Raw genomic sequence first — 24,503 nt, forward strand, 5'->3', positions numbered from 1 at the left:
GTGAACTACCGGTATCCTACCTTCCCCAAATGTATCATCCTATATGCTGTCTGTTGCATTGTTATGGATATGATATGACATGTTTTGCCTTGCGCATAATTAGAATGTGGAGGGGAGTGTTTCTACTTTTACTCTAAGTTTAGTAACGGTTAGGTTTTTTCGTCTGAATTGTTGTGGTCAAACTGTGAAAGGGGCTGCCTCTCCACCGAAAGTTCCCCAGGGCCAAACAGTTATGTAACAATTTGGAGAAACTGTGTCAGTGGAAAATAGTTGGGAATTTATGTCGGAAAATATACGTCTGTCCGCCACTCAAAACAAATACAAGTACTTCCAAAACCAATGGAGCAGTACGTTTTGGGGTTACAACAAACCAACAACAGTCTGTCGGACTCTGTCCATAACATAATTTATAAACACGAAAAAACTACTCTAACTTAGTCTAAGTACTAAGAAACGTAGTCTAAGTACTTAGAAACGCCCCCGGCCCTCCTCCCCATTCTAACTTACAAAAACAGCCGGTTGAAAATCGTGCCTTGGTGCGGTTGGAACCGTGTTGGAAATGTTTCCTTCCACAGCGTCCGGTATAATATAAAATTACGTTCTGGGCACGGCGGGACTGCAGCGAATAACAGCGTATTCGTGTTTGTATTTGACTGCCCTGGGAAAGAGACCGCGCTCCGCGCAAAGCATACTGGGAAGAGCCAACCATAGTATCCTGGGGACGAGTCGATGAACGATGAAAATTTGAGTTTTGAAGGGTGAAAACAAGTTTTGAACGATGAGAATTTGAGTTTTGAAGGGTGAAAAAAAGTTTTGAACGATGAAAATTTGAGTTTTGAAGGGTGAAAATTTGAGTTTTGAAGGATGAAAAATAAGTTTTGAACGATGAAAATTTGAGTTTGAAGGGTGAAAATTGGGTTTTGAAGGGTGAAAATTTGAGTTTTGAAGGGTGAAAATTGGGTTTTGAAGGGTGAAAATGGGTTTTGAACGGTGAAAACTGATCCGATGAAGCCTTGTTGAAGTTGTACCTTTGGTCTTTCGTAAAAACGGTCCCAATTTCCCGCGCAAAAACAGACCTACCTATTGCCGGGTTACGTTTCTCCGGTGTTCTTCTCTTCTTGTCACAGAACATTCCAGAGAGATCCACCTGTTCTGTCATTGGTCGCTTTTGAGTCATAAATAAATCACGTGTTTACGTTGCCTAGCGACAAGTCACCGCCTGAAATAGAACCGCACAGGTAACCACAGGGCAGGTAAACACCGGGGATTATCCTCTGCCTTTATGCGTGACCGTCTTCCGTTCGCAGGCACGGCACAGTACCCGCTCAAGCCGCCAGACGTACACACACCCATCCACCGATCGGCCGGACACAGCCAAAAACATGGGAGGACATGTCTCTCGAACCGATTTCGAGTGGGTTTACACGGACGAGCCCCATGCTACACGGAGAAAGGAGATCATGGGTAAGTTTGTTATTGGAAAATTAGGGAATATGAGACGCGTAACAGTTATCTGTACCAAGGTATTCAAGTTACGTTACGCATTTGAATGGCGGACGGGTATAAGAAAGGCCAAAAGTTGCATTTATTGGTTAGGCGTGTTGTATCTTTTATGTTATTCTTGTGGAACTATTAACAATTATATATATACACTTCGTCATAGATATTATAATAGCTCTGGTGAGATATTTAAACGAGGAATCGTCCAGTATTTTGGCAAGGCATGGAGGCTAAGATAAACACAAAGTGGACACACCCCGATGATGCAGCACTCTCGCAAACAGGTTCGTGGTGTTTGTCTAAAGGTCAACGTTCTCATGATCAAAACGGCTCGATATGTTCTGTTTTAATGTAAACGTGATAAATCAGTGCGTGTCCATCAATGATCAGTTGAAAAGAAACAACATGGAAAGAATCCTTTATTGCTTTCCGTGCCACCGTAAATGCTAGACCCATACACTATCCCTTTGTCAAACTCATCTTCATTTACTACATGATAAAACATGTCCTTGGCTATTGTATTTAAAAGATGTTGTCACGCGACATTTTGCAAGGTCAGTTATACCCTTCAAGAAGCGATAAGCTTGTGTATAATTATCGTCCTAATGGTTGTGTACCCTTGTCATGTGGCCTCCCTTTCTTCGGAGAAGATTTTCCACGGTAAATCGTTTACACACGGACCACACTAGCTACAGGCCTATTCGGACGTGTTTATCTAACGGTAAGATATTAAACCGTGAGATAATATGTACTTTCACTGGGCTAAAGCGAGGAGCGTACGTGAGACACGTCATGTGTTAAGAAAGTCAGTTGCCAAAAAAATATTGACTCACTTTTATGTGACTACGCTGACGTCACATTGACCTGTAGGGTCTGTCGGTTCTATATTGCTGTTGTCTCTGTTCTTAGGGATGTTTATTTTAATGACCGGGTACCAAACCACATAGTATATTACATGAACATACATGCATACATACATATATTAGATACATATATAGAGAGAGACAGGGGGAGGGAGAGGGGGCGTTTTTGTTAAACAGTAGCTACGAACGTTGACAGAAGCTGTAACTTGTACGACCAGCAACCGTGGTTCACTTGCGACACGTTCCATAAGAAAGTTCTGTTTGACCCTTGTGGTGTCACGGGTCGGTTAAACGTCTGTCGCCTAAAACTCACATATTGTAGTTGGCACTGTTTAGCATGATCATATTTAGTCATAGGCCCCTTCTGTCGGGTAGTCCAATCATATTCGTCCCAGAGTATTGCTGAGGTAGGATTTCAGTGTGAGGCTAGGCATATGTCTGAACCGACCGCTGGCAAGCATCTACGACAACGTCATAGAACAGATATTGTAAGACACGTCCACGACTGCCCTAAGAATGATATCAATTTGCTGTCGATGTCGTAGCCACGTCGTAGCTAGACCCGACGCAAATTGACGTGACCGTCTCAGTGAGCGGCTCTGTAACCTGACGCTTATGTTGTGATGAACAGATAGAGAGCAAGTGATTTTTCATTGGCCTCTGCAAATTGAGATGTAATTGTCGCCATTATTCAGAAAAGAATGTAAAGTAGCCAAAATTCACAGTCGGAACAGTTACAAAACCACCGGGTGGGGGTGGGGGCTGTTATACAACGAGCGTTCGGCGGTTGGGTGTGTCCGCGTCAGTGACAGGTGTTATTATGTTGCTGCCATCAGAGACAATTCAATGTGTGTCATAGGAGCGGCTCCTTTCTAAGCGTGTGGACGTCGACATTTGAAACCTCCGGCTGAACCTCACTGTGATTGGAGCACACAGAGGGAGAGACCAAAGACAAACTTATGCATGCAAGCCTTGCGATAATTTACTTTGGTTAAACAAAATATCATCTTCAACGATGGGGAAGACTGTCTACACTGGGTCCTTAAAGCCCCCATGCAACGGGATGTGCATTTTGAGAATAAACAGCTTTACACATATGTAATTGTGGAAATTGCCTCATTTTTATCCAAGCGCCCATGAATTTGCGAATACTGAGTGTTAAGTCCACCAGCTCTACTCTGGTGTAAACGTGTCAACAGAATGAGCAATGTTAGTCTTGGCTAAACACACAGGATTATGATGGATTTGAAACTCAATTCGTCAATGTTTACCTTTGTTAATTCGTCTTTGTTTCAGCTAAGTATCCCCAGGTGAAGAAGTTGATGGGGCACGATCCGAACCTCAAATACTGGGTGTTTATAATGGTCGCCGTGCAACTGACGATAGCCTACTTGTTGAAGGTAAACATGAATCTGAATTTCTCTGTTGGTAGCATTCACTCTGAAGCATGATATCAAACTACCGGGGAACGTTCCACACAAGATGACTCACCAAATATTTTTGTCACCAGTCTTTATAAATGAATGGGCGGTGTTGCAGATGGATCTAGCAATATCATCAGGGCCCTGTAACCATCCCTGGATAGAGGACGTAATAAATTATCTGCAACGATGTAGTCTCCAAGTAATCTCTTAACTTCCTGCTCCAGAGGAATAAACGCCTGGTTGTTTTTTCTATGTCTGCCGTAGGATTCCTCCTGGCCACTGATTCTACTGACCGCCTACTTCATAGGAGGGACCATCAACCATATCATGCTTGTCGCTTGGCACGAAATTTGCCACAACCTCGCCTTCGGACACGCTCGGCCCAGAGCGAACAAGGCCCTCGGCATCTTCGGAAACGTCATCATCGGTTTCCCGGCATCCATCTCGTTCAAAAAGTATCATCTAGAGCATCATAAGTTTCAGGTAGATTGTTACGCATACGTAAGAATATAAATAGCGAATGACTAGCTCGAACTTCTTTCCCGGCTTCTAAGGCTTTCAAATAGTATGACAAAATACTTGTTGACAAACTGTAGAGTCAGTCGCCTTTTATGAAACCGGATCGAAGCCGATACAAAAGGTTGTGTTGCGCTAGATACTTATAGAGGTGTTTGTAAACTGCTGATTTTGATGGAGGAACTAGTATTCTAGTTGCTAAAGGTCGTTTTTGAGGGGGTTTGGCTTCAGGAATACTAGGTCTACCGCTAAGAAGCCTGTTCAGCACCAAGGACAGCGCGTATGGGTACGTTAGATTTTGCGCCACGCTCCATATATGGTATTCCCCCTTGCCACCGCATGTGAACGTATGTTACCTGTCAGATTACCCCCTAGATTCATTAACTCAAAAATCAGAGACTTAAAGCAACAGATTTGAACTGAAAAATGTACTTTAATTGAAATTCCTTGAACGATCGCAGAATTAGTATTTATCAAAAGAGACTGAAAACTCGCGTGAAACAACGCGTACGCATCTACAATGTTCACTCAAGTCTGTAAAATTTTTCTTTCTATCACTTTTACCACTCAGGCCCAAGACGGTTTCGACCCTGACCTTCCGACTGTGTTTGAAGGTCAGTTCTTCTGTAACTCGTTAGGCAAGGCATTGTGGGTGTTCCTGCTGCCCGCGTTCTACTCGCTCCGCCCCCTGGTGGTGCGGCCAAAACCCATCACCGACTATGAGGTCATCAACCTCGTGTTGGTGGGCATCGCTGACGTTCTCATCGTGTACTTCATGAGCTACAAGGTAAGATGCGCTCATACGCGCCATATGCATGCGCAGATTCCTGTTTTATATCAATATCATTACCGGACGATGCATCTTTAACGTCTGCAATTTCACAACTTTTTTGTAAAATGACAAATGAGATATTGGTCGACCAAAATTATTAAGTTTGCGAACTTTGAAAAATTTGATGAACAAAAAATTAACCAACAAAACGGCTGACACGCCACTCTTATACTGGCTAAACTGATAATTTTGAGAATAGGCTGCTGGGATTGGTTTAATGACAACCTCGAGGATTTATTCGACCCGTTATTTACCTTTTACTTTTCAGTCACTGTTCTACCTGGCTATCGGTACCCTGCTAGGCTTGGGGCTCCATCCCATGGCTGCACACTTCATCGCGGAACACTACATGTTCATTAAGGGTCAGGAGACCTACTCGTACTACGGACCGATGAACGCCATTACCTTTAACTTGGGCTATCACATGGAGCACCACGACTTCCCCAACATTCCAGGATGTAACCTACCCAAGGTACATGTAAAAAACTGTTTTTCCTATTTCTTATTTTTCAAAAAGGCCAATGCGAAAGACGCCGGGAATCAAAGCTGAAAAGCTCTAAAGCCAAATATTTCAACTTTGTTGAACGCACAGAAACGCCTCAAGTGTTAATCAAAATAACTATTCTCCATCCCGCGTATGTCAAGGCAGTATTGCCCTATAGTTCTGAGCAATATAGTTCTGAAATGTCATCATTGTCTTTTATTTCATGCATAATTTTGGTGACGGAATAGAGATACATTCCAGACAACTGCGGTCGAAACAAAAGCGTCTGTGTGTATTCCTTCTAAATCGGTTGCTGATATACTGTCCCCCGATGCTTTTTCTATGAAAGGTCCACCAAATTAAGACCAGCCTGTTTCCCATCCATTGTAGTTAAAGGAGATCGCTAAGGAGTACTACGAGCCTCTGCCTTCCCACTCGTCATGGCCGAAAGTTATTTGGGACTTCATCACAGACCCGGCCATCGGTCCGTACTGCCGGATGAAGCGCCGGAGCAACCGGGCCAGGGACAACGGCAGCTGCGACGACGACCCCGACAAGGACATGTAATCATCGGCAGCTTTTATCAAAGTAGTATAATACAGACCGGCTGACGTACATCATTCAGGAGGTCAATGGGTCACCGAATGATATGAGTTAAGTACAGTAGAATATCTATATTAGTAAATGCAATGATACTTTCATATCAAAGTGATGAGGCTTGTTTTGGTAAAATAAAAAAAAACTGGGCTAGTGAATCACTTTTGGAAGGATATACACATGCACATGTACTCAGTAGTGGAGACGTGGGTAAGTGTGAAGTCAAATTTCAGGAAGACCATCCCTACCTTTAATACTACTTATTTTTGTTACAATGAAATCTTAATAAATGCAGTAATACTTTCGAAAGTGATGAGACCTGTTTTCATAGATAAAAACAAACAAACAAACAAACAAAAATGGGTTGGTGAATCGCTTTGAAAAGGTACACTTAGAAGCAAAGTGGAGATATATTGGTATGTAATGTATGGCATTAACTTTCATTTGAAAATCATGTACTTAATGTTAGTATTTGTGATCTACATGAAGATTAAGTGCAACATGTTAAAAAGGTCTTGTTCTATGTTTGTATGTGTGGCATGTACATGTATATTGATACGTCTGGGAAGACTCCTAGAAAGTCTCAACCATATGTTAAAACATGGTATTGACAAGTGTGTTGTTTGAAGTAGTCTACAGGGCTATGAAGTTTAATGTGCCTTTGGCTCAAATATCTAGATACCTGGATAATTTTTCATGACACTGTGGCAGATGTACTGACACACTATATACAGACACTCAGTGTAACAGTTGTAGCACGCAGCTGCTTTGGCCTTAATCACATTTTCATAAAAATAATTCTGTACAACTATTTCCAAGTAAATGTACCTACACCTTCCATGTTTAGAATAACTGTTTCCTTTACTTGGTCTTCCATCGTGATAATAATGTCTTTTGTTTGAATTTATTTGATTGTTACTGACATCTATCCAAGCACCATGTGAATGTTTGAGTGTATTTTTTTTGTTCACACAAACCTCTGCTCTGATGATGAAGTGTATTAATTATGTGCATGATATAATTTTTGTTTACCATGTTGTGACATAATCCAGAGAATTGCTAACAGATCATATACGTAAATGTGGAGGTTTTACCTTTGTTGTTGTGTCAAACTGTCAATGTTCTTCGATTCTTTAACTTAATCACTGCAACATTTTGTACAATGCAATTAGCACCTTCCACGAGACTGCTTTAGAGTGGTGAATACTCATATTTGATTGTTTCTTCTAAATAAAGAATGAACACTTAACAAATTACATACCATGAAGAAACCTGTGAAGTCTCTCACAAAGATGTCACAATGATAACAGTAACTACTAGTATATTAATTCTTTCTGCAGTTCCGCCTAATCCTGCAAGGGTCTTGAAATATAGTCATGTACACATGTATGCTGGGGCTGGATAATCTCCAAGCAGAGTAATCCTTTCCATCATCGTATTTCTTAAGGGTTCTCCTTGAAGAATGTGAACTGTTAAATTTTAAAATATTGAACACTAGAAAAGAGTACCAAATGTTGCTAATGAGGTTTAAGACACTGAGACTGAGTTGAATCCTCACATCTGCTTGGAAATTAGGGCACTGGGCTGGTGTGTGGTTGTAGCTAGCCTGTGTTAAACATCTCATAAACACTGCTGGGGGTTACTTGGTCTCCTATTCTTCTGTAGGCAGCAACTGTTGGGTGGGCCAGCTGCTAGGAGTGCAATTTAGTCATGCTATGGTTTGTTGCCATTTAAAGGCAAGCCCATGATACATTCTCTGACTACTTTTAAAAGTTTTACAACATTTGAAAACTTAAAAAAAAATTCACAGCACAAAAAGTCCATTCTATGTCTCCAATGGGGAACCAGTCAGTATTTTATTTCTGACTGCAAAAAACATGTTTCACTAAATCCTATAATTTCTACGGCTCAGTTGGATGAGCTTAACACTGCTTCTTGCATCTCTATGCATAGTTAAACATATTGCACCATGTCATCAACAAGTTTCATAGCAGACAGTATTTGATGTCAGGTTAAAGAGTTTTAACAATAATATCATGGCTGTTGTGACAATGGATCATCATGTCTACCATTACAAAAGATAACAAAGAAAAATATGTAAAAACCCTCTGAACATACACTTCGATTTTCAACAGTTATGTGGCAACATACCACTTATAACCATAACTCTTAATCTGGCTAATTCATTTTATCTACATGCAAGTTCCAAAAGTGAATTCTTAACACTGGTAGTGTCATGAATCCCTGATTGCATTGCAAAGATTTCACACCCACAAACCCCCCTGCTTTAGCAAATCCTATCTTGGCACGTAGACAGCCATGGATTATGTAGAATGTTATAGAATGTTAACTTGGAGTACAGACTTGAGAAGTCTTTCAGGTATCAGTGAATGTATTGGAACTGAATGGTCTGATCATGTAGCCTGGGTGCCATCCCCAGTAGTATTTGCCTACTGGGGATGGCACCCAGGCTACTGATCATGGGGAAATACCCAACTGAATTACATCATAGAATGGATTATTACTCATACAAATGTATGACGTATCTTACTCCTCCATTACACCATGGTTTATGTTTCATACCATGATTACACAGTACACATTGCTGGCAACCTCATACCACATCCTACTGCCCAGGGTATACTGAATCACAACCCTGTCAATCAACTGAAACCCAATCTCTGCACACTCATTTCCAATCCTTCCTACTTTAATATATAGAACAAAATACATACAACCTCCCTATTTAATCTGTGCAGCCTAAAACAATACTTTCATTGTGAAAGTAGTTAGTTGACATCAAACATTAGATCTCTGGATGGTTGAGACATGTATACATGATTGGTGTTAACATAACCCGATGTCAAAAACCACCAATAATTCACTGCAACCTAAAATGATATGAATAATTATAGTTGTCACCAATAATATACAAAGAAAATACATGCCTTAAAAACAAGGGTAACAAATCATTTGGACAAACCAACATGATTCTATATGCATTCAATAAAATTCACCATAACGTGGAGTCAACAATAATCCACAAAATATCCTTCAAACAATAATATTAACATTTATCGCTTATATACCAACAAACTGTCATAATAACTTAAATCAGTACAATATAAGTGTAGTAACATTTTGGACCCATTCCAGTGCATACGTGATATATATCTATATTATTATTCTCTTTATCTGATGATATTCTAGAGGGCAAATGTACAACTGGTGTTAACACTTTTCTATTGAAAGTAATGATAAGTGCAACCCATACTAGAAGGAAACAATCATCATGATAGAGAATAATTTCATAGAGCAGAGTTGTTCTTCTTCATAGAGAATATTGCAGAAGACAACATAAAAGATGGTCAATGAAATGCTTTTGACAAAAAATTCACCTGTACATATAATTTGGACGAAGATAGACACACATAACAGAGTTGTACTTTTCTTTCATCTGTTTTATGTTCAGATGATGATTATGTTCAGAACAAGACTATAAATTGCTGACCTTACACAAAACTCTAAATATGGCAATTGGAAATGTCATAATGTCAGGTCTTGCATAAATAGTGGTCTGACTTAAATTCCTGAAAGGTACTGGCAACACACAATGGATACCTGTCCGGTCACAGTACACCAGTTTGTTTTGTAAGGCAACGGCTTCAGTTTGGTACAGTTCTAGTGGACACACTGTTCGGTAGCTGGTCAAGACTCACTGAAAGGAAAACAAGCATGGTGAGCCAGTCCCTTCAATCTCCGAACATGCAAACTTGCACGTGATTGGATGAACTACCCACCTCCCCACGCCAATGACTCCTGCCCGCCACCAATATTCAAATCATTCAAAACAAATTTAATTCCTTGATATCTATGGTATCACATGGCTCAAAATACAAATCTGTAATTTGATTCATACCAGAATTATTGACCATGTATTCTTTCTTAGCTTGCCAATTTGCATGTTGTTTTTATCTTTTTCTTGTGTCTTGAAAACTTTTCTGCAAATTGCTAGTGTTTTTTTTTAGTCCAGGACTATAAGATAGCAGTTTCACCAGAACACCTGTAATCATGCCCCACATTATTGCGGCAAATATCTTAAAACCCCTTTTTTTCTAGTTTGAACCTTGAGCTGTTAATTTGCACCATGAGAGTAATTCTAATATTGCTGTGAAGATAGATAACAGCAAGTAATTTAATACATCTGGCTAGGGAGCTCCTCATTGAGGCAACAAAATCTCAGTTCTTTGTTTGGTGTATTTTCCCTGTCAGGTCGTAGAGGGGAGGGCAGTACTAGTATCTTGTGGCCCTGCCTGCCCCCCTCTCAGTTTTTATTTAATTTCACGAGAACTTCTGTGTTCACAAGAACTACTGTTGAGAACTGTATTGCAGCACCATGGTATCTTAATGACTTCTGACTACAACTGAGAATCATGAACTTTGCTGTCTTTTCAGGACTTAAACAGATCATGGGAAATAAGTTTTCATTTTTAGAAAATACAATGTATGTGAGGGAGTTATGTCTCGAGTACAAAGATTGTAGTTAGGATGCTTGCTTGATATGATTTGTACATGCATCACTTAACAAGGCAAACAGTTGAAGTCTGATATTTCAAGCAAACTTATAATACATGTAGTGGTGGGTTAAGTTGTTTGGACCATCCCCTAGCACTTCTTATACTGTATCAAAAACCATCACAACTATGCCTCATTCACCAGTTAGATACAAGCTGATACATGCATTCTTTGATTGAGAAGGAAGGCTTGTTTTTGCATCCACAACGTTTACAAGAAATGGCACACTCTACCATGCAAGGGGAAGAAGAGGTCTAGAAAATCACACAGTTCAGCTCCAGAAAAAGTTGTTAGCAGCTGAATGCCCTAAAAAGTTCAAACCTCAGCCAAAGACACATTCAAGCAGCCAGGCACTATACGTCTCCTATTACTGTATCTACTTCTCGTACAGATGGGGCTTGGACAGGGTGGTGTCCACGGGCTGCGACGGCCTCATCTCCCTCAGGAACAGCGTGACGACGGTGAAGGTGGCTGCGTTTACGGGGAACGCCCGGATCAGTGTGGAGGTCAGTCCTCTCGTGTAAACCGTCCAGCCCTCCGTCTGGTAGCTGCGCACAAAGCAGTCCAACGTCCCCTTGTACACGTTCTTGCCCCCCACGCCGTCTGCCTGGATGCGCGACTTGATGACGTCGATGGGATATGTGGACATCCACGAGGCGATCCCGCTCATTCCCCCCGCAAACATGAGTGGGAGCATCCCGATGTGCTCATTGGGGTCCTTCGGAGACAGCATTTGGCAGATAACGTCATATGTAGCAAAGTAAACACCAAAGGCAGGGGTTTCCCTCCATATAGTAAGGTACATTCCTCTACAGCAACCTTTCAGCCCTTCCTTCCTGTAGATCTTCAACAGACAGTCCAGAGAATTTTTCACATCCTTTTCTTTCCTGGTCTTGGCTTTCTGTCCCATGCCCATGAGCTGCATGCGGGTCTTGGCCAGCTCCATGGGCGAACACACTAGAGTCTGCACAGCTCCCGCCGCACTGCCTGCCAGGAAACTGTTCAGTACGCTTCCCTCGCCGATCACACGCATCACGTTACCCTGCACTCCGAACACTATAGCGTTGATGAAGGTTAAACCTATGAGAGGTGAGGTCATGCCCTTGTACAAGCCGAATGCCTGCAATCATGAGAAAAAATCAAGGTTAAGGAAGACATATATTGGTCAGGCTTCATCACATCTGTCTATCTTTTTGCCTAAGCCATGTAGGATTTCTAAACTGTACAACTGACTGTACTGAATTATAAATAGTTCCCAGTTCCTTGTCAATCTTGAGTTTGTATTAATAAAAATGTGTTCTTTTAGAAAATAACACTGGCCTGTGCTGTTGAGTCCTCCTATAAACATATACCTTGATTTGTTTCTTTATTACATAACATTATTATCATGTAAAAACTCACCGATTCCTTTCTGATAATCTCTGCGAAGCAGTGAAAGGTGCCTCTGTACAGGCGATTAGTGGCCGACTGTGTCTGTAGACGTACCTGGAAGTACAGGGAAGACAGCTGACCATCAGTGCCAGTTAGTAAACTAGTATACAACTTGCATGTGTTGGAAGAGTAGTGATACAAAAAGCTCCCCTAGCTTTTCTTAGTCAAACTGCAGCTTCAGGCCCACTAGCTCTTTATGGCAATGTTTTGGTTGTTATAATAATAATAATATAACCATGATAGATATTTTCATACTTTGCTTTCCTTTCAAGTTCAAACAGAAGCTTCATTCATTCAAAGCATCAATTTGATGCTATGATCCAAAGCTGTAAAGATATTTATAATACCTGTATACATGTAATAGTCAACAATTGGGATTGGTTGGCAAACAATTTGCTTTCAAAGTGGCCTATTTTTGGAAAGACGTGACAGTGATGACATTAAGGAAATACATTTGTCTGTAAGCTAAGAGGCAGCAATTTGACATATAACGGAATACACTGCAGGTTCTGTTTGTAATAATGGCAAGACAATTCCTTTTTCTCCAGCCTTTGTTCCAAGAAACACATCTGATTTGATGTATAGAACTAACAAGACTCAAAAGCTGTGACAATTGTAATCTCTGGCATCCCTAAAGTGCCTGTCACAGTAGTCACTCTCACACCAGATACAACTGCTGCATATATTACAAGTATACATACTGTCTATTTACATGTAGGACAGACACAGTGGACAGGGTCAGTGCAACTATGTAGGTGTCGGGCCTCAGATGGGATTGGATAACAAGAACACCAAATATAGCTGATAAAATGTCAATATGACCCAATTGGGGGCATAGTGGTACTTCTCCGTCCTTCCATCTTGTATGTTAGCTCTTTGGCTCTAGATTTATCAACCACTTACAATACAGGACAGTCACAGGGCTGTCTCTAGCTGATTTATGGAAATATAAAGTTGATTCTGTTACCAGTTGTAATGTTATAAATACAGTACTGTATAAAAATTTATGTAGAATGTAAACAATTATCATACAACAATCAACGCTGTTGGTGAGGTTTTTCTCTACTGTACAAATTCTCTGTATATTTGTATTCCTATGTGATATCTATGTACATCCTTACTAATAAATGTTGTATATGTACCCTATACTATAGTTGAGTAATCGTGTGTTTTCAGTCTGTTCACAGGGTGAAACATCAGTCGGACTCCCAGCTTAAAACCACAAAATCCTTTTCAAACTTGGAATTCATCTTCAAACACATGTCAGGTCCCACATCCTTTCCCGCCATAAAAAGTCATTTCCGATAATGAATTATGAAAGACTTCAATCATACAAGGTCGCTGCACCTCAGAATCCACAAGACAGATCAATAAGACATTTTCTCCGGATGACTTGCTGTAATGGACATGGATTTCTTTCTTCCACCATCATATTTTGTCACCTTCTTTGACCCCACACATTTGTCACATGCAGAGAATGTCAGGCTATATAGGAAGCAGACTGTTGGATCCCTACAAGGGGAAACTCTGAGTTTGTTTTGATAGATGGTGTGAAGCCCTTTATCTACTTTACATGACTATACTAGCTTAAAAGAATTTTTTGTGAATATCACGAAAAGTGTATTTGGTAGACAAGTGACTAAAATATAAAGAAGAACTATCCTGCCTTTAGACAAATTCATGAATTTTGGCATCGTCCCCAACATGGAAGACAACTCTAGTGACCTCAAATGTTTCCACTGCAGCGGCACTGCTCCTAAAAAACTGGCACTGGGTTTTGAACTGGTTTTGGGGAAATAAGAGTATTCATCATGCTGATATCATATGACACAATTTATCAATTCATAGACTCGGACTGAGCAAAAGTGGTGAAGCACTATGTAAATTGTGCACTATGTTATTTATCGATACAAAAGTAACTGTTTTATAATGAGTAATAGTTTTGTCTTCAGATATTTAATATCATCCCATCCTGACATATAGCAGTTATATTTCTACCAAGATATCATTTGTTGCTGCATAGAAATCAATCACAAAATCTTACAGGATGTCAAAGGTCGACAATGCCTTGTGACTGTCACCCCTGCCTGGGGCTGGCACATTGACAGACATACCGTATCCACACTGTCGGCATGCCTGTCACATGTCTCTGTCACGGGACTTCAGTATAAACTAAAAATGTGTCAATTATGTCTATGTCATCTGTGTAATGTTACTGCGTATCGTTGCGTTATTTGACAAACGGATTAGTCGCAGAGCGAAAGTGTGAACTTTATATCTGTGTAAGAAACATACCATGGTTGTGATAATTTGAAGTTCTAAATTACCATCCTAAATGGCATGGTATATAATTCAGGTTATGCTCTGGTCCTGATGTAAATTGGACCCTGGTGCAAATACCCCATCATCTTCCCTCTAGTAGCCGTAGCAACTGTTCAACACGGTGGAAATCCCTCCGACGCCGGCGTCTGATGTGGAGACACGAGATGTGGGTCACCAGTGATGAGAGTGCTTCTGATCTTCCTGAGTGTTTCTACAGATATTATTACGGTCCCCAAGGCTTAGTGAGTGGGCAATAAAATGAGGATGTTAACACCATCTTGGCATGATATCAATGTAGAGACTACACTGTAATGACTGTTCCACATCTATTGATCTGATACCAGTGGAAATGTCTCACCAGTATTGATGTCTTGACACCAATGGTGTCAGCCTGTCTCGGGATAATGCATTATAGAAGACATTGAATGCCAGGAATCTTAAGACAGCCACATAAGAAGGTCAATCTAAAGAGATCCACTAAAGAAGCATCAGTAATGCCAAGGTATGCACACTTAATTTTGGCGTTCAAGACAATCTTGAAATGACCTAGATAACAACATTTTCCACGGTGGGACTCTAAGGGTACCCATTGGAATTATGACAGCTGATGCTATCTTTCATGTTCTTGGTTATGTTCACCTTTTCTTCTTGTACATGTACAAGCTAAAATTTCCATTTGTACTATATTTTCCAGAAACAGGTCACCTTTCCAAAATCTACCTTGGCATAAGAACCAGGTTATACTCAGACCTCAGTAACATATTGCCTTCATTGAGCCAAAGGACAAACTGGGAAGGTCATCAGTCGGTTCCTTTTTTCTCTCGTTTTGCATATTTCCATTATGCCATCAGTAACTTTAGTGAAAAGTAAATCAATAAAGACAGATATTGGGACTACAGCTGTCTCCAAGCAGACAACAGATGGAATGTGCACATGCCCCGGGCATGAACAGTGTGTGCTGGCAGTTTTGCAGGCAGCGTCACTATTTTCATAGACTCACTGATGCAGGCTTTTTCTGTAAATTCATTTTCTTATGCAGGAATGTTTCAGCTGTGTTCTAATTTTGCAGTTAAATAGTTCAATAGAAATGCTGCAATCCATTCAAGATTTTAAGTATATGCCATGAACATTTCTGCATGAGATTCTAATAATATAGTCCCCTGCCAGTAGTGTAAATAAAACCTGTGTACTAAAAAAAGTACAGGGGCCCCTACCCACAATGTATTGTGCTGTCAGAACAATTCATCATCATTAATTTTCAATAACAACTCACCTGTCACCTAATCAGAGCGTTATTACAGTATTGGTGCCAGACTGTTACTTTGGCCTTGGACATATTGATCACTTCTCTGTGATTATGCTGCAACAATACAACAGCGGCAGCTTGCATAAATCCATAGAAATCGGCACCTGGTTACACCATCATCTGCGGTTACACCCAAATTGATGGCCTGTTATCCCTCCTGGGAATTTTTGCGATCACCTTTACCTTTTGTGTGAAGATTAATGAGTCTGTGTAGCAGCATATGGTCCCCAATCTTTCAGGAGAGAGTGGATATCTATGATATATTCATATAATACAGGGGCATGATTGTATTATGATAGGGAAGTTCATGACATGATATATTATAACAGTGTGAGTACATTGTATAATCTCATGTTACTCCAGATGTTGCTTCTATTGCGATAGAAAAATGCCCCTATTCCTGTCAGAAGAGATAGCTCTGTTGGGGTCACTATAAAGTACAACTGTATTGTAACACCCCACCTTTGACCTGTATGGCACCTTTGGGAAGACGGGTATGTGATCAGAGATGACAGATCCCCTTCATACAGAAATGACAAAATCAATCCTTCACTACCTTCATGGAGGGAAAGATTATGAACTAACAAGGATGGTTTTAAATGTGCCTAATTAGAATAAACCAGAGGTACATTGGCTTCTGTGGGTGTGTCTATCACTGTCACTACATGTACATGTCACTATATGAGATTTTAGTAACTACTGGAAGAGACTTAAGTCTTCATTCTATCCATTCATCTATTCATCAATCTTGACAAAAATTGGAAGGTCCACTTTTGCCATAAATGTCTGATTTCCATGGGAGCCTAAAATATATGTACGAACATAGGAATAAATTGTACATAAAAAGGAAGTTTTAGGTGACATTAACAGTTGGACTACAAATTTACGGTAACCAAAAAATTATCAAATTTGATATGAATGTCATGCATCTGGTAGGAATGGAAAGTGGCAATACTCACTTTTACAGTATCAAAAGGATGGCCCACCAGTACACCAGCTGCACCTGTTCAAGAAAAAGGAGACAATTTGTAAAATCTGTTATTTTGGTATGTAACAAAGGCAAGTTGTTTTGATCTAAAGATAGCATGAATATATCTCCAATTTTGTGTGATTCTTTGCTACTTACACAATAGTCCACAACACAATTATGCCCCAAAAATATACTTACATATTGTACTACATCATGTGAACAGTTAATTCAAAATCCCCCCCTAGCTTCTATCGAGTCACCTCATTTTCAATCAGGGCGAACAAAAATTCCAACTGTTTAATGGACAAAAATTGGAACTCCATCATGTCTTCATCACGTCTGCAGGTTTTACAGCACCACAGCAGCAGTTATCGTTGTGGTACATGTAAGTGTTGGCTAATCTTATTAAATTAAATATTGAAATTTGCCCCTCAGAATGTGGGAAATAGCATTTCAGAGGGTTAACAAGTTTAAAATTTCCCTCCTAGATTCCTATTTGTGCCTAATTCAGTGCCTGTCACAGAGCTTTGAATGGCAAACTGAGCAGATGGAGAAAAATATAGACCTAAAGAGAACACTGAACATGTACTTCACTATTGGTTGAACTGTGAAGGGCAAGTTATGTACCGTATAAAAGTTGGCAAAGACATGCTATCATTTACACAGGTGACTTTCACAGTTACTGCACGGCCGGTAGCCTAGTTAGCATGGTGAGTTTGGGCAAACTATGAAGAGTGGTGATGGAGGAGGGGGCATGGTTGTGGAAAATTGGGAAAAATAGCATCACAGGCCTGGGGAAATATCAGATGAAAGTTATCAATATACATATGTATGGGGCCTGCATAGGGGTGGCTTTTACCATCAATGCATTCCGGAAAGGCAGTGGCCACATTCAGTGTTACTGGGAAAAATGGGATGAAAATACTATCATTATTGCGTCTTTAGGGCATTTTGTCTAAAAGTAGGGCATCCAATTTCTTACAATTTCCAGTATGACATATACACTGTGGGCCTGCCTCAGAGGCAATGCCTGTGGGTAGAAATATTTTTTCAATATTGTGATTTTTTTGAAGTAGCAATTCCCAGAAACCAACAAATAACGGTAAATTGGTATAGCCTAAATTACTGTTTACATAGAATGCACCAATTATGCGCACACTCTACATTGAACCTCCGCAGTCTGGACATGAATTATATGGAATTAAACAGCTGATTACACTCTACTTGTATGTAAAAGAGCATGCAGGCCCCTTACAACTACATACAAACATTTGCAAAAAACTATACATATAATTTTTCCACAACTATTTTGGTTACAGAAGACGAGAAGTACATCAAATAAACAACAAGCAAATAACATCTTAGACTATTTGTCAATTTCTTACAAACATAAACTTGCTATAACAGATGTTTGAATCAACTGGCCTGGTTTAAAATGTTCTACCCCTTACACTGTCATAGTATGTGGACATTTGTTTCTTTTATCTGAGCATATATTCTTCTTAGTGGTTGGTCCTGTAGCCTTTTGATCCTGACAAGTAGCTTCAGTGGATGATGTGTGAAAATCTTATTATAGATAACAGCTTTAGGAGAGCCAGAGTGAAAATCCTATTATATTTACGGTATAACCCATACTGTGGTTAACCTTCTCAAACTTCAAGCTACATGTAATTTCTCTGTTACCAGTAGCTACTGTATTAGGTACATGTGTCTACAAGGTAGAAACCCTTAGCAAGAGGGGGTTGAAGTATATGTGGGGTCACATTTCATATCAAGAAAAATGTTAACACATGTAACAACGAATGTGAATCATCTACCCTGATTATCTTCATTCAACATATGTCTAATGCAAGCTGCCATCCTTTTATTGGCACCAGTATTTTCTTTCAGGGTGGCTTTTCTTCGAAGAAATAAAACAGAGACAAATGCTACATGCTTGTATTCTCAACCACAAAACCGATGGATGAAAAAAGTTGACTTAGCAAGTATGTGTAGTAGATAGGTCAGCTATGGTCGTTACATATGTATATGTAAGATTCTGGTCAAGACCAAAAGAGAAATTCAAATTTCTCCTCCACAAAGAAGGCGTCTATAGGACCACACAAGGGCCTTTGTACACAGACAGTGTTGAAAGTGAAACTACTTTACATATTCATGTTTGGCATGTTTTCTGAGACTGACGCTTGTTTTAGAATATTGATATGTCCTTTAGAGCTCACAGACTCATGGGGGGAGCTGTGTAATGCAGGCTTATATGACTTCATTTATAATGTACGGGTACATGGCCATTTGACAAGAACCAACTTTATCTAGCGCATCATTAGATTTATACGAGGAAAAAGATGTATATTGTATGTATTTATGCGGTAGTTAGGGAAGCATGGCAGCATTTCACAGCCTGCTGAGTGGAATACAGATGAGACTTGTTCCTGATGATGAATGTCTGTGTGTCACATCCCAACAGGCACACATTTGCTGGCATCCCATTGGGATCTCATTAGAAACCCATCACATGTGCAAATGTTTGTTCAGGAGGGCTAATTTATGATGATGCGAGGTGGTGGACTGTGAACAATAAAGGTGGAAGGGAGCATGATCATGAGACATGGGCATGTGGATATACACTTTTGTACAATGTATTAACTTATTAAATGTTCAGAATCATTCTTGGAATCATTTACAGTTTTAGGCACAACTGGAAACACTAAATTCAGCCAAGGCTTTAAGCAGATGTTGGGATGGAAAAGCATAATGTTTCCTGACAAACAGCTTTGATGGCAGTTTAGCATGCCAGTCAGAAAATGATATGATTCTCCAACATCTTGGCAGTAACATTTTACCAGCTTTCCTTGATTCCGCTTGTGAGGGAGTCTAAAATCCATTTAACTGTATGGCTTGCCCCCATGTCTAAACAGATTATCTGTAACATACAGCTCAAACCATCCCTGCTGACATGGTAAATTTAGCACATTACATGGTAAAGCTCAGCAGTGCTGTAGGTAATCATAATGAACACCAGGAAATATGTGTTAACATCACTGTCCTGCCACACTCTCCCCATAAAGCAATAAACGGTCCATTTCAGCAATTAGAGTCAATCTAAAACTCATCAGTAGATGTCAAAAGAATAAAGAACCTCTGGTGGTATCAACTGGACCTCTCTTGACCTATTAACAACTTGGCAATCATTTACTCCATTCTGGACAGCTCCTATCATTCATTTGGCCCTGGGAGAAATTTGGTGCAGACAAACCAGAACTGATTGTACACGCAGCAAGTAGTACTAGTATGGTCTGCAGGAAGTGTATTTTACAATGTAAAAAACAGACTCCTCTCCTGCAAAAGGTGGGGATAATAAAGGATTTGAAATTATGTCAATATTAAAAAAGGACTTTTAAACAGGACAGGACAGAAAAAGAGTGTATAAAAATATAATAGAGAAAAATGACTATGTCTAAGTTTGTACCAGAGAAACTAGTACTGATGCATAATTATGTTCTTCAGGGAGGAATTTTGGGACCAAACTATCTTTAAATTCTTAGAGTGATTGCTATTTCAGTGAAAAGTACAATGTAAGATGTGCGTCATCAGTTGTTTGGTGCAAAAAAACAAATTACTTCATGCCAATAAAGGATCACAGTTCACACCCACGGTTCACTATTCATACTTCTTTGTTTAAACAACCTTCACACTGAAGTATGTGCACAACTTGTAAACACACCTCTGTCACAAGCGTGTTTATGTTATTTATGCCTTTTCAATCATATTGTATCAACATGTAATCAAAACAGAAAGGTACACAATGTGACTACCAAACATCACTTTTTGCATCTGAATATATCTACTGTATCAGTTTTCCAAATAAAAAGGATTTTGTTGTTCAAAGTATGGTATGCTGTTTTTGTTCGTTCGTTATCAGCTTATCACAAGTAACCTTAGACTTTGAAACCTGACACGAGGTACAACAGTACACACAAGTTTTAGTGTCTATCAACTCAGACATTTAGAAAACTATTCTTAGTAGCAAACTGAGAACGTAACGTTCTCAACTCATCGGATCCATCTATGTATAATAGACTTATCATCAGTCACAATAAAAGACAACAAAACCAACACTGTGACAGATACACAGCATTACACATATTGTTACACAGTGTAACTTGTAAGCAGAGTAAAATAAACACTTGAAGGGTTAACATTGCACAAGTGTTGGTGTAATAATCATTACAAAGGTGAACGAGCCTGAAAGGGCACTACGTACAGTATGCTCTGTAAAGCTCCACTGATCAATATCATTTACAATTGCTATCAATCTTTCTTACAGACTGGTGCTTGTAGGGCAGTGACTTCCTTGCAGATTTCACCAGTAGATTCTTTATATGAAATTAATGAATGAGGTAAGCAACAACACTTGTTATGTTGCCTCTAGGACTATATAGTATTATAGAAATATTCTATTCCTTTAATATCATATTGAATATCATCCTAAACTAGTTATTCTTTTACAATTAGCAAGTAAATTAGTCTAATACATGTACATTGTACTGTCAAAGTCTTCAGATCAACAACATAATTTGGCCATTAGCCAAAACATGTGACACACCCCCAACACACCCACCAATCCTGCACTATGATTGGTCCTTCCTGCTACCACATAAGGTGTTGTTTTCCCTGTGTCCACAATTACCCAACAATCTCCAGGGGACTCCACCTATGCCTTCAGGCTTCTCATACAATGTTTACAATGTTGTTTAAAGGTGCGTAATGGAGCAAAAATGTTGGGTCAAAGTTTGTACAGAAAAGGGCTGTGTCAATATTACCAGAAAACCTTCACGGTAGATTAACAGGAAGCCTGTCGAATTTCTTACCAATCAAACTTTCATCAAGTTTCCTTCACAGACAAGGAAGGAAATGACTTTTCATTCTGTGATCATAATCTGAAATCCAGAACTGAGCCAAAACAACAAACCTTCTTTTGCTATACCAGACTTTATCCCTATCTCTGCTGACTTCACCATACAAAAAAAAACTGGCATTCCAGCAACAAGTTTGGGCAATTAACCCTTGATAATTGATGCTACCATTATCAAAGCCAAATCCTTTTGTGTTGAAAATGAGGGGATTGTTAGGTATTTGAGTTGAAAATTAGGGGATTGTTGGTATAATAATAATAGACGGATCCTACTTAGGATCGCTGTGTATTGGCATGGAGCTAAAATGGTATTAGTGCTTGTCTCTCAAGATTCATACTGCAACTCTAATAATTTGTGGCAGTGTTATTCATGTATATAGTCCTAAATTACATTGCTATGTTTGTTTAAACTGCAAACATATCCTTTCCCCTCCGATCACAGGACACAGGTCCCTGCATACTTTAAATCATCTTACAACTTAAAATATTGTCAAGGACTGGAGGTTCAGCAGGCCTGTCCTAGTAAAATTGTGATAGGTACAGAGATTATCAGAGAGGTATCAGAGATTCTAGCAATATATTGGAAAAGACAGATAAAACAGAACCCAAACTGAATCCATAACCAGAACTTCCAGAAGACAAACTGCTGACGTGGATTTCAACACCACCAGGATGTCAATACACATACCATAGATCAACAGTCAGCTTATCTATTCAATCTAATCTACTGTAACTTCATTTATATTTGCTAGGATTAGATTTAACAGGAGGGGGAAGAAAGTGTTAGTTGTGTCTTAAGTTTGCAGTGTGTTACTCAACAAATATTCATCATGGTGTGGTGATTTCTTGGTTGGGAGGTCATTGTAAAACTGAGAACATAAAACCACAGTGTATATTTCAAGATTTATGGTGACTTGAATGGCTGCTGTGTATAACAGCTCACTGTTGCATTAACCCTTCAGGCCAACAGGCAGCAGCAACAGAAGCTACTTGTCTAAAAATTGTCAACTGTCAGTTCAGTTCTGCCATATAAAAATCAAATCTTATACACGTGTATTAAAACTTGACTGATGGGTGGGTGTGCCGTGTGGGTGTGAGTGAGTTCATGACTGTAGCAGGCTGACATGAGTGACAACTAAAACAATGGTAAAGAACCCCTGAGGGCTTTGCAAAAAATCATCAGACAGGCCCTCAAAAACTGTAGGATAACCAGGTCATTTGATTTGGATAAAAACATTGTGACATTACTTTGTCATTGTACTTTTACATGTATTATTAAATTTTAAGTGATTTTAAAATCTATTGACTTCTATGTAGCTATCAATATAGTATCATACTTTTTGTGTTGAAAGACATTGATTGTTTTAGTGCCCTTAAAATACACACCTTAACAAAATGGGTAACCAAGCACATCATTATCTTTTCAAGACAACGAACGAGAATGATTCGTCTGAATTCTAAGATCTACAAATCACATGGCATTTCAAATTTGTGTCGTTTCATTAGGTTATTTTTACAGGATAGGAGCCCCATTTAGTCCATGGCCAACACATGGATACATTACGTTTTCGGTTTACCGGCAAACTGGAGACGAACTTTGCCGAGTGAAACTGTGGTGTCTGGGGAACCCTTAGAGTAAGAAAAGGTTTAACCTCACGGCACAAATTTTTTAGGGCAAAATAAAAACTCACTACTCTGAATGCAACAGGTGCAACGGCATCGACTGTAAAATCTACAAATAGAAGGATGAAAGTAGCCATTCCCACAAGTTTAGTTCTCTTTCTGTAAACCAAGGAAACGTTGAGAAAAATTACGGGAAATCTGAGTTTTGTCATGAGAGTCTTTGGTAATGGTTTCTAAACCCAGTCATGAGTCACCCACACTTACCTCCGAGACAACCGGCAACGAAGTCTAACGCCATTCCCGCCACTTCGACAGATCAGTTTTCCAGCCGCAGAAATTCCAGTAGCTTCAAAGGATCAGTTTCTCGCTACGGTCACTTATAAGGAATGGCCTGTGTCGGTATATGGGGCACAGCTCTCAAAACGTCCCGGGGAGAGAAGTAGGGCGCGCGCTTTCACGAGGAAGTGATCCTTACAAGCACAGCTTCCTTTCACTGTCACAAAAGGTCTAGTACACGTGGAAACATCCGGAAGTCATAAGGCTGGTCTCTTTACCCAATGACGAATAGGAATTTTCCAACGTATCAGTTTACCAAGAGAGAAAGCGCGCCGGGCCTGTCGACTGTTTTTTGTTGCGTTGCCCTTTGAGGGCGATACGTATCACGCGCTTCTGTGACGCGGCTCACACGCGCTTGATCCCCGAAGAATTTTCCGTGTCTGTGCGCTCCTCCAAAACTGCGGTAACGGTGTAGATCGTCGGACGTCGGACTCAGGCCTCACGTGGGTTACATGTTAGCCGTGCTTGTGACGTTTGTTGAGATCAAATAATGGGGACAAACAGAGACGAGGGGTCCTTTGATCGCCGGTGCGCCCTCCAGGCAACACGAGATTCCAAATGTGTCAGCGTGGGTATTGACCTCTGACCTTACATAGACCATCAGCCACTGCGAAATCCCGGAAGTTCAAAGGTTGCAATAAATTTCGTAAACACGAGGGCGACAAAATGTTATGGAATTGTCATTCTTCTGCAGCATTCAGAGCTTATACATAGACCCAGTGGTGTAAGCTTAAACTTGCGTCATCAGATAAAAATAATGTTTGATTTTATATGGTTAAAAAGCAAAACAGCTTAGGTATGAAAGAAAATGA

General features: G+C 39.9%; 2 protein-coding genes across 4 annotated transcripts in view; one reads left to right on the forward strand and one right to left on the reverse strand.

Annotated features, from left to right (window-relative positions):
* The window catches only part of LOC109474925 (sphingolipid delta(4)-desaturase DES1-like), a 14,505-nt gene extending 4,826 nt beyond the window's left edge, over window positions 1-9,679 (forward strand). The window contains exons 1-6 of one of the 2 annotated variants that reach the window (XM_019775421.1): window positions 1,260-1,464; window positions 3,660-3,763; window positions 4,052-4,270; window positions 4,875-5,090; window positions 5,404-5,607; window positions 6,010-9,679. In XM_019775421.1, coding sequence (XP_019630980.1) covers window positions 1,383-1,464; window positions 3,660-3,763; window positions 4,052-4,270; window positions 4,875-5,090; window positions 5,404-5,607; window positions 6,010-6,186 — 1,002 coding nt within the window. In that variant the 5' untranslated portion in view covers window positions 1,260-1,382 and the 3' untranslated portion in view covers window positions 6,187-9,679. Of the gene's footprint in view, window positions 1-1,259; window positions 1,465-3,659; window positions 3,764-4,051; window positions 4,271-4,874; window positions 5,091-5,403; window positions 5,608-6,009 lie in introns of those variants that run through there. The other variant, XM_019775422.1, reaches the window with a different exon arrangement.
* Window positions 9,431-24,267, reverse strand: LOC109474931 (mitochondrial basic amino acids transporter-like). Of its 2 annotated transcripts, XM_019775427.1 has the most exons (5): window positions 23,620-24,266; window positions 16,810-16,853; window positions 12,193-12,276; window positions 11,181-11,911; window positions 9,431-9,934 (listed from the first exon to the last, which is right to left on the reverse strand). In XM_019775427.1, the coding sequence occupies exons 1-5, from the start codon at window positions 23,651-23,653 to the stop codon at window positions 9,925-9,927; spliced, it is 903 nt and encodes a 300-aa protein (XP_019630986.1). In that variant the 5' UTR covers window positions 23,654-24,266; the 3' UTR covers window positions 9,431-9,924. The 2 variants fall into 2 exon arrangements, with proteins under 2 accessions (XP_019630986.1, XP_019630985.1); XM_019775426.1 differs by lacking the exon at window positions 9,431-9,934 and having other exon boundaries at window positions 10,193-11,911; window positions 23,620-24,267.
* Between the last annotated feature and the right edge of the window lie 236 nt (window positions 24,268-24,503).

Source organism: Branchiostoma belcheri, unplaced genomic scaffold (assembly GCF_001625305.1).
Source record: "Branchiostoma belcheri isolate BF01 breed outbred unplaced genomic scaffold, Haploidv18h27 scaffold32, whole genome shotgun sequence".
Taxonomy (NCBI): Eukaryota; Metazoa; Chordata; class Leptocardii; order Amphioxiformes; family Branchiostomatidae; genus Branchiostoma; species Branchiostoma belcheri.

What these genes read in the sequence shown, in the direction of transcription:
- LOC109474931 (XM_019775426.1), bottom strand. Translation starts at nt 23,653, where the DNA reads ATGGCGTTAGACTTCGTTGCCGGTTGTCTCGGAG. An exon ending in ATCCTTTTGATACTGTAAAA is followed by an intron (nt 12,277 to 16,809) that starts GTGAGTATTGCC and finishes CTGTACTTCCAG; the next exon opens with GTACGTCTACAGACACAGTC. An exon ending in AGATTATCAGAAAGGAATCG is followed by an intron (nt 11,912 to 12,192) that starts GTGAGTTTTTAC and finishes TCATGATTGCAG; the next exon opens with GCATTCGGCTTGTACAAGGG.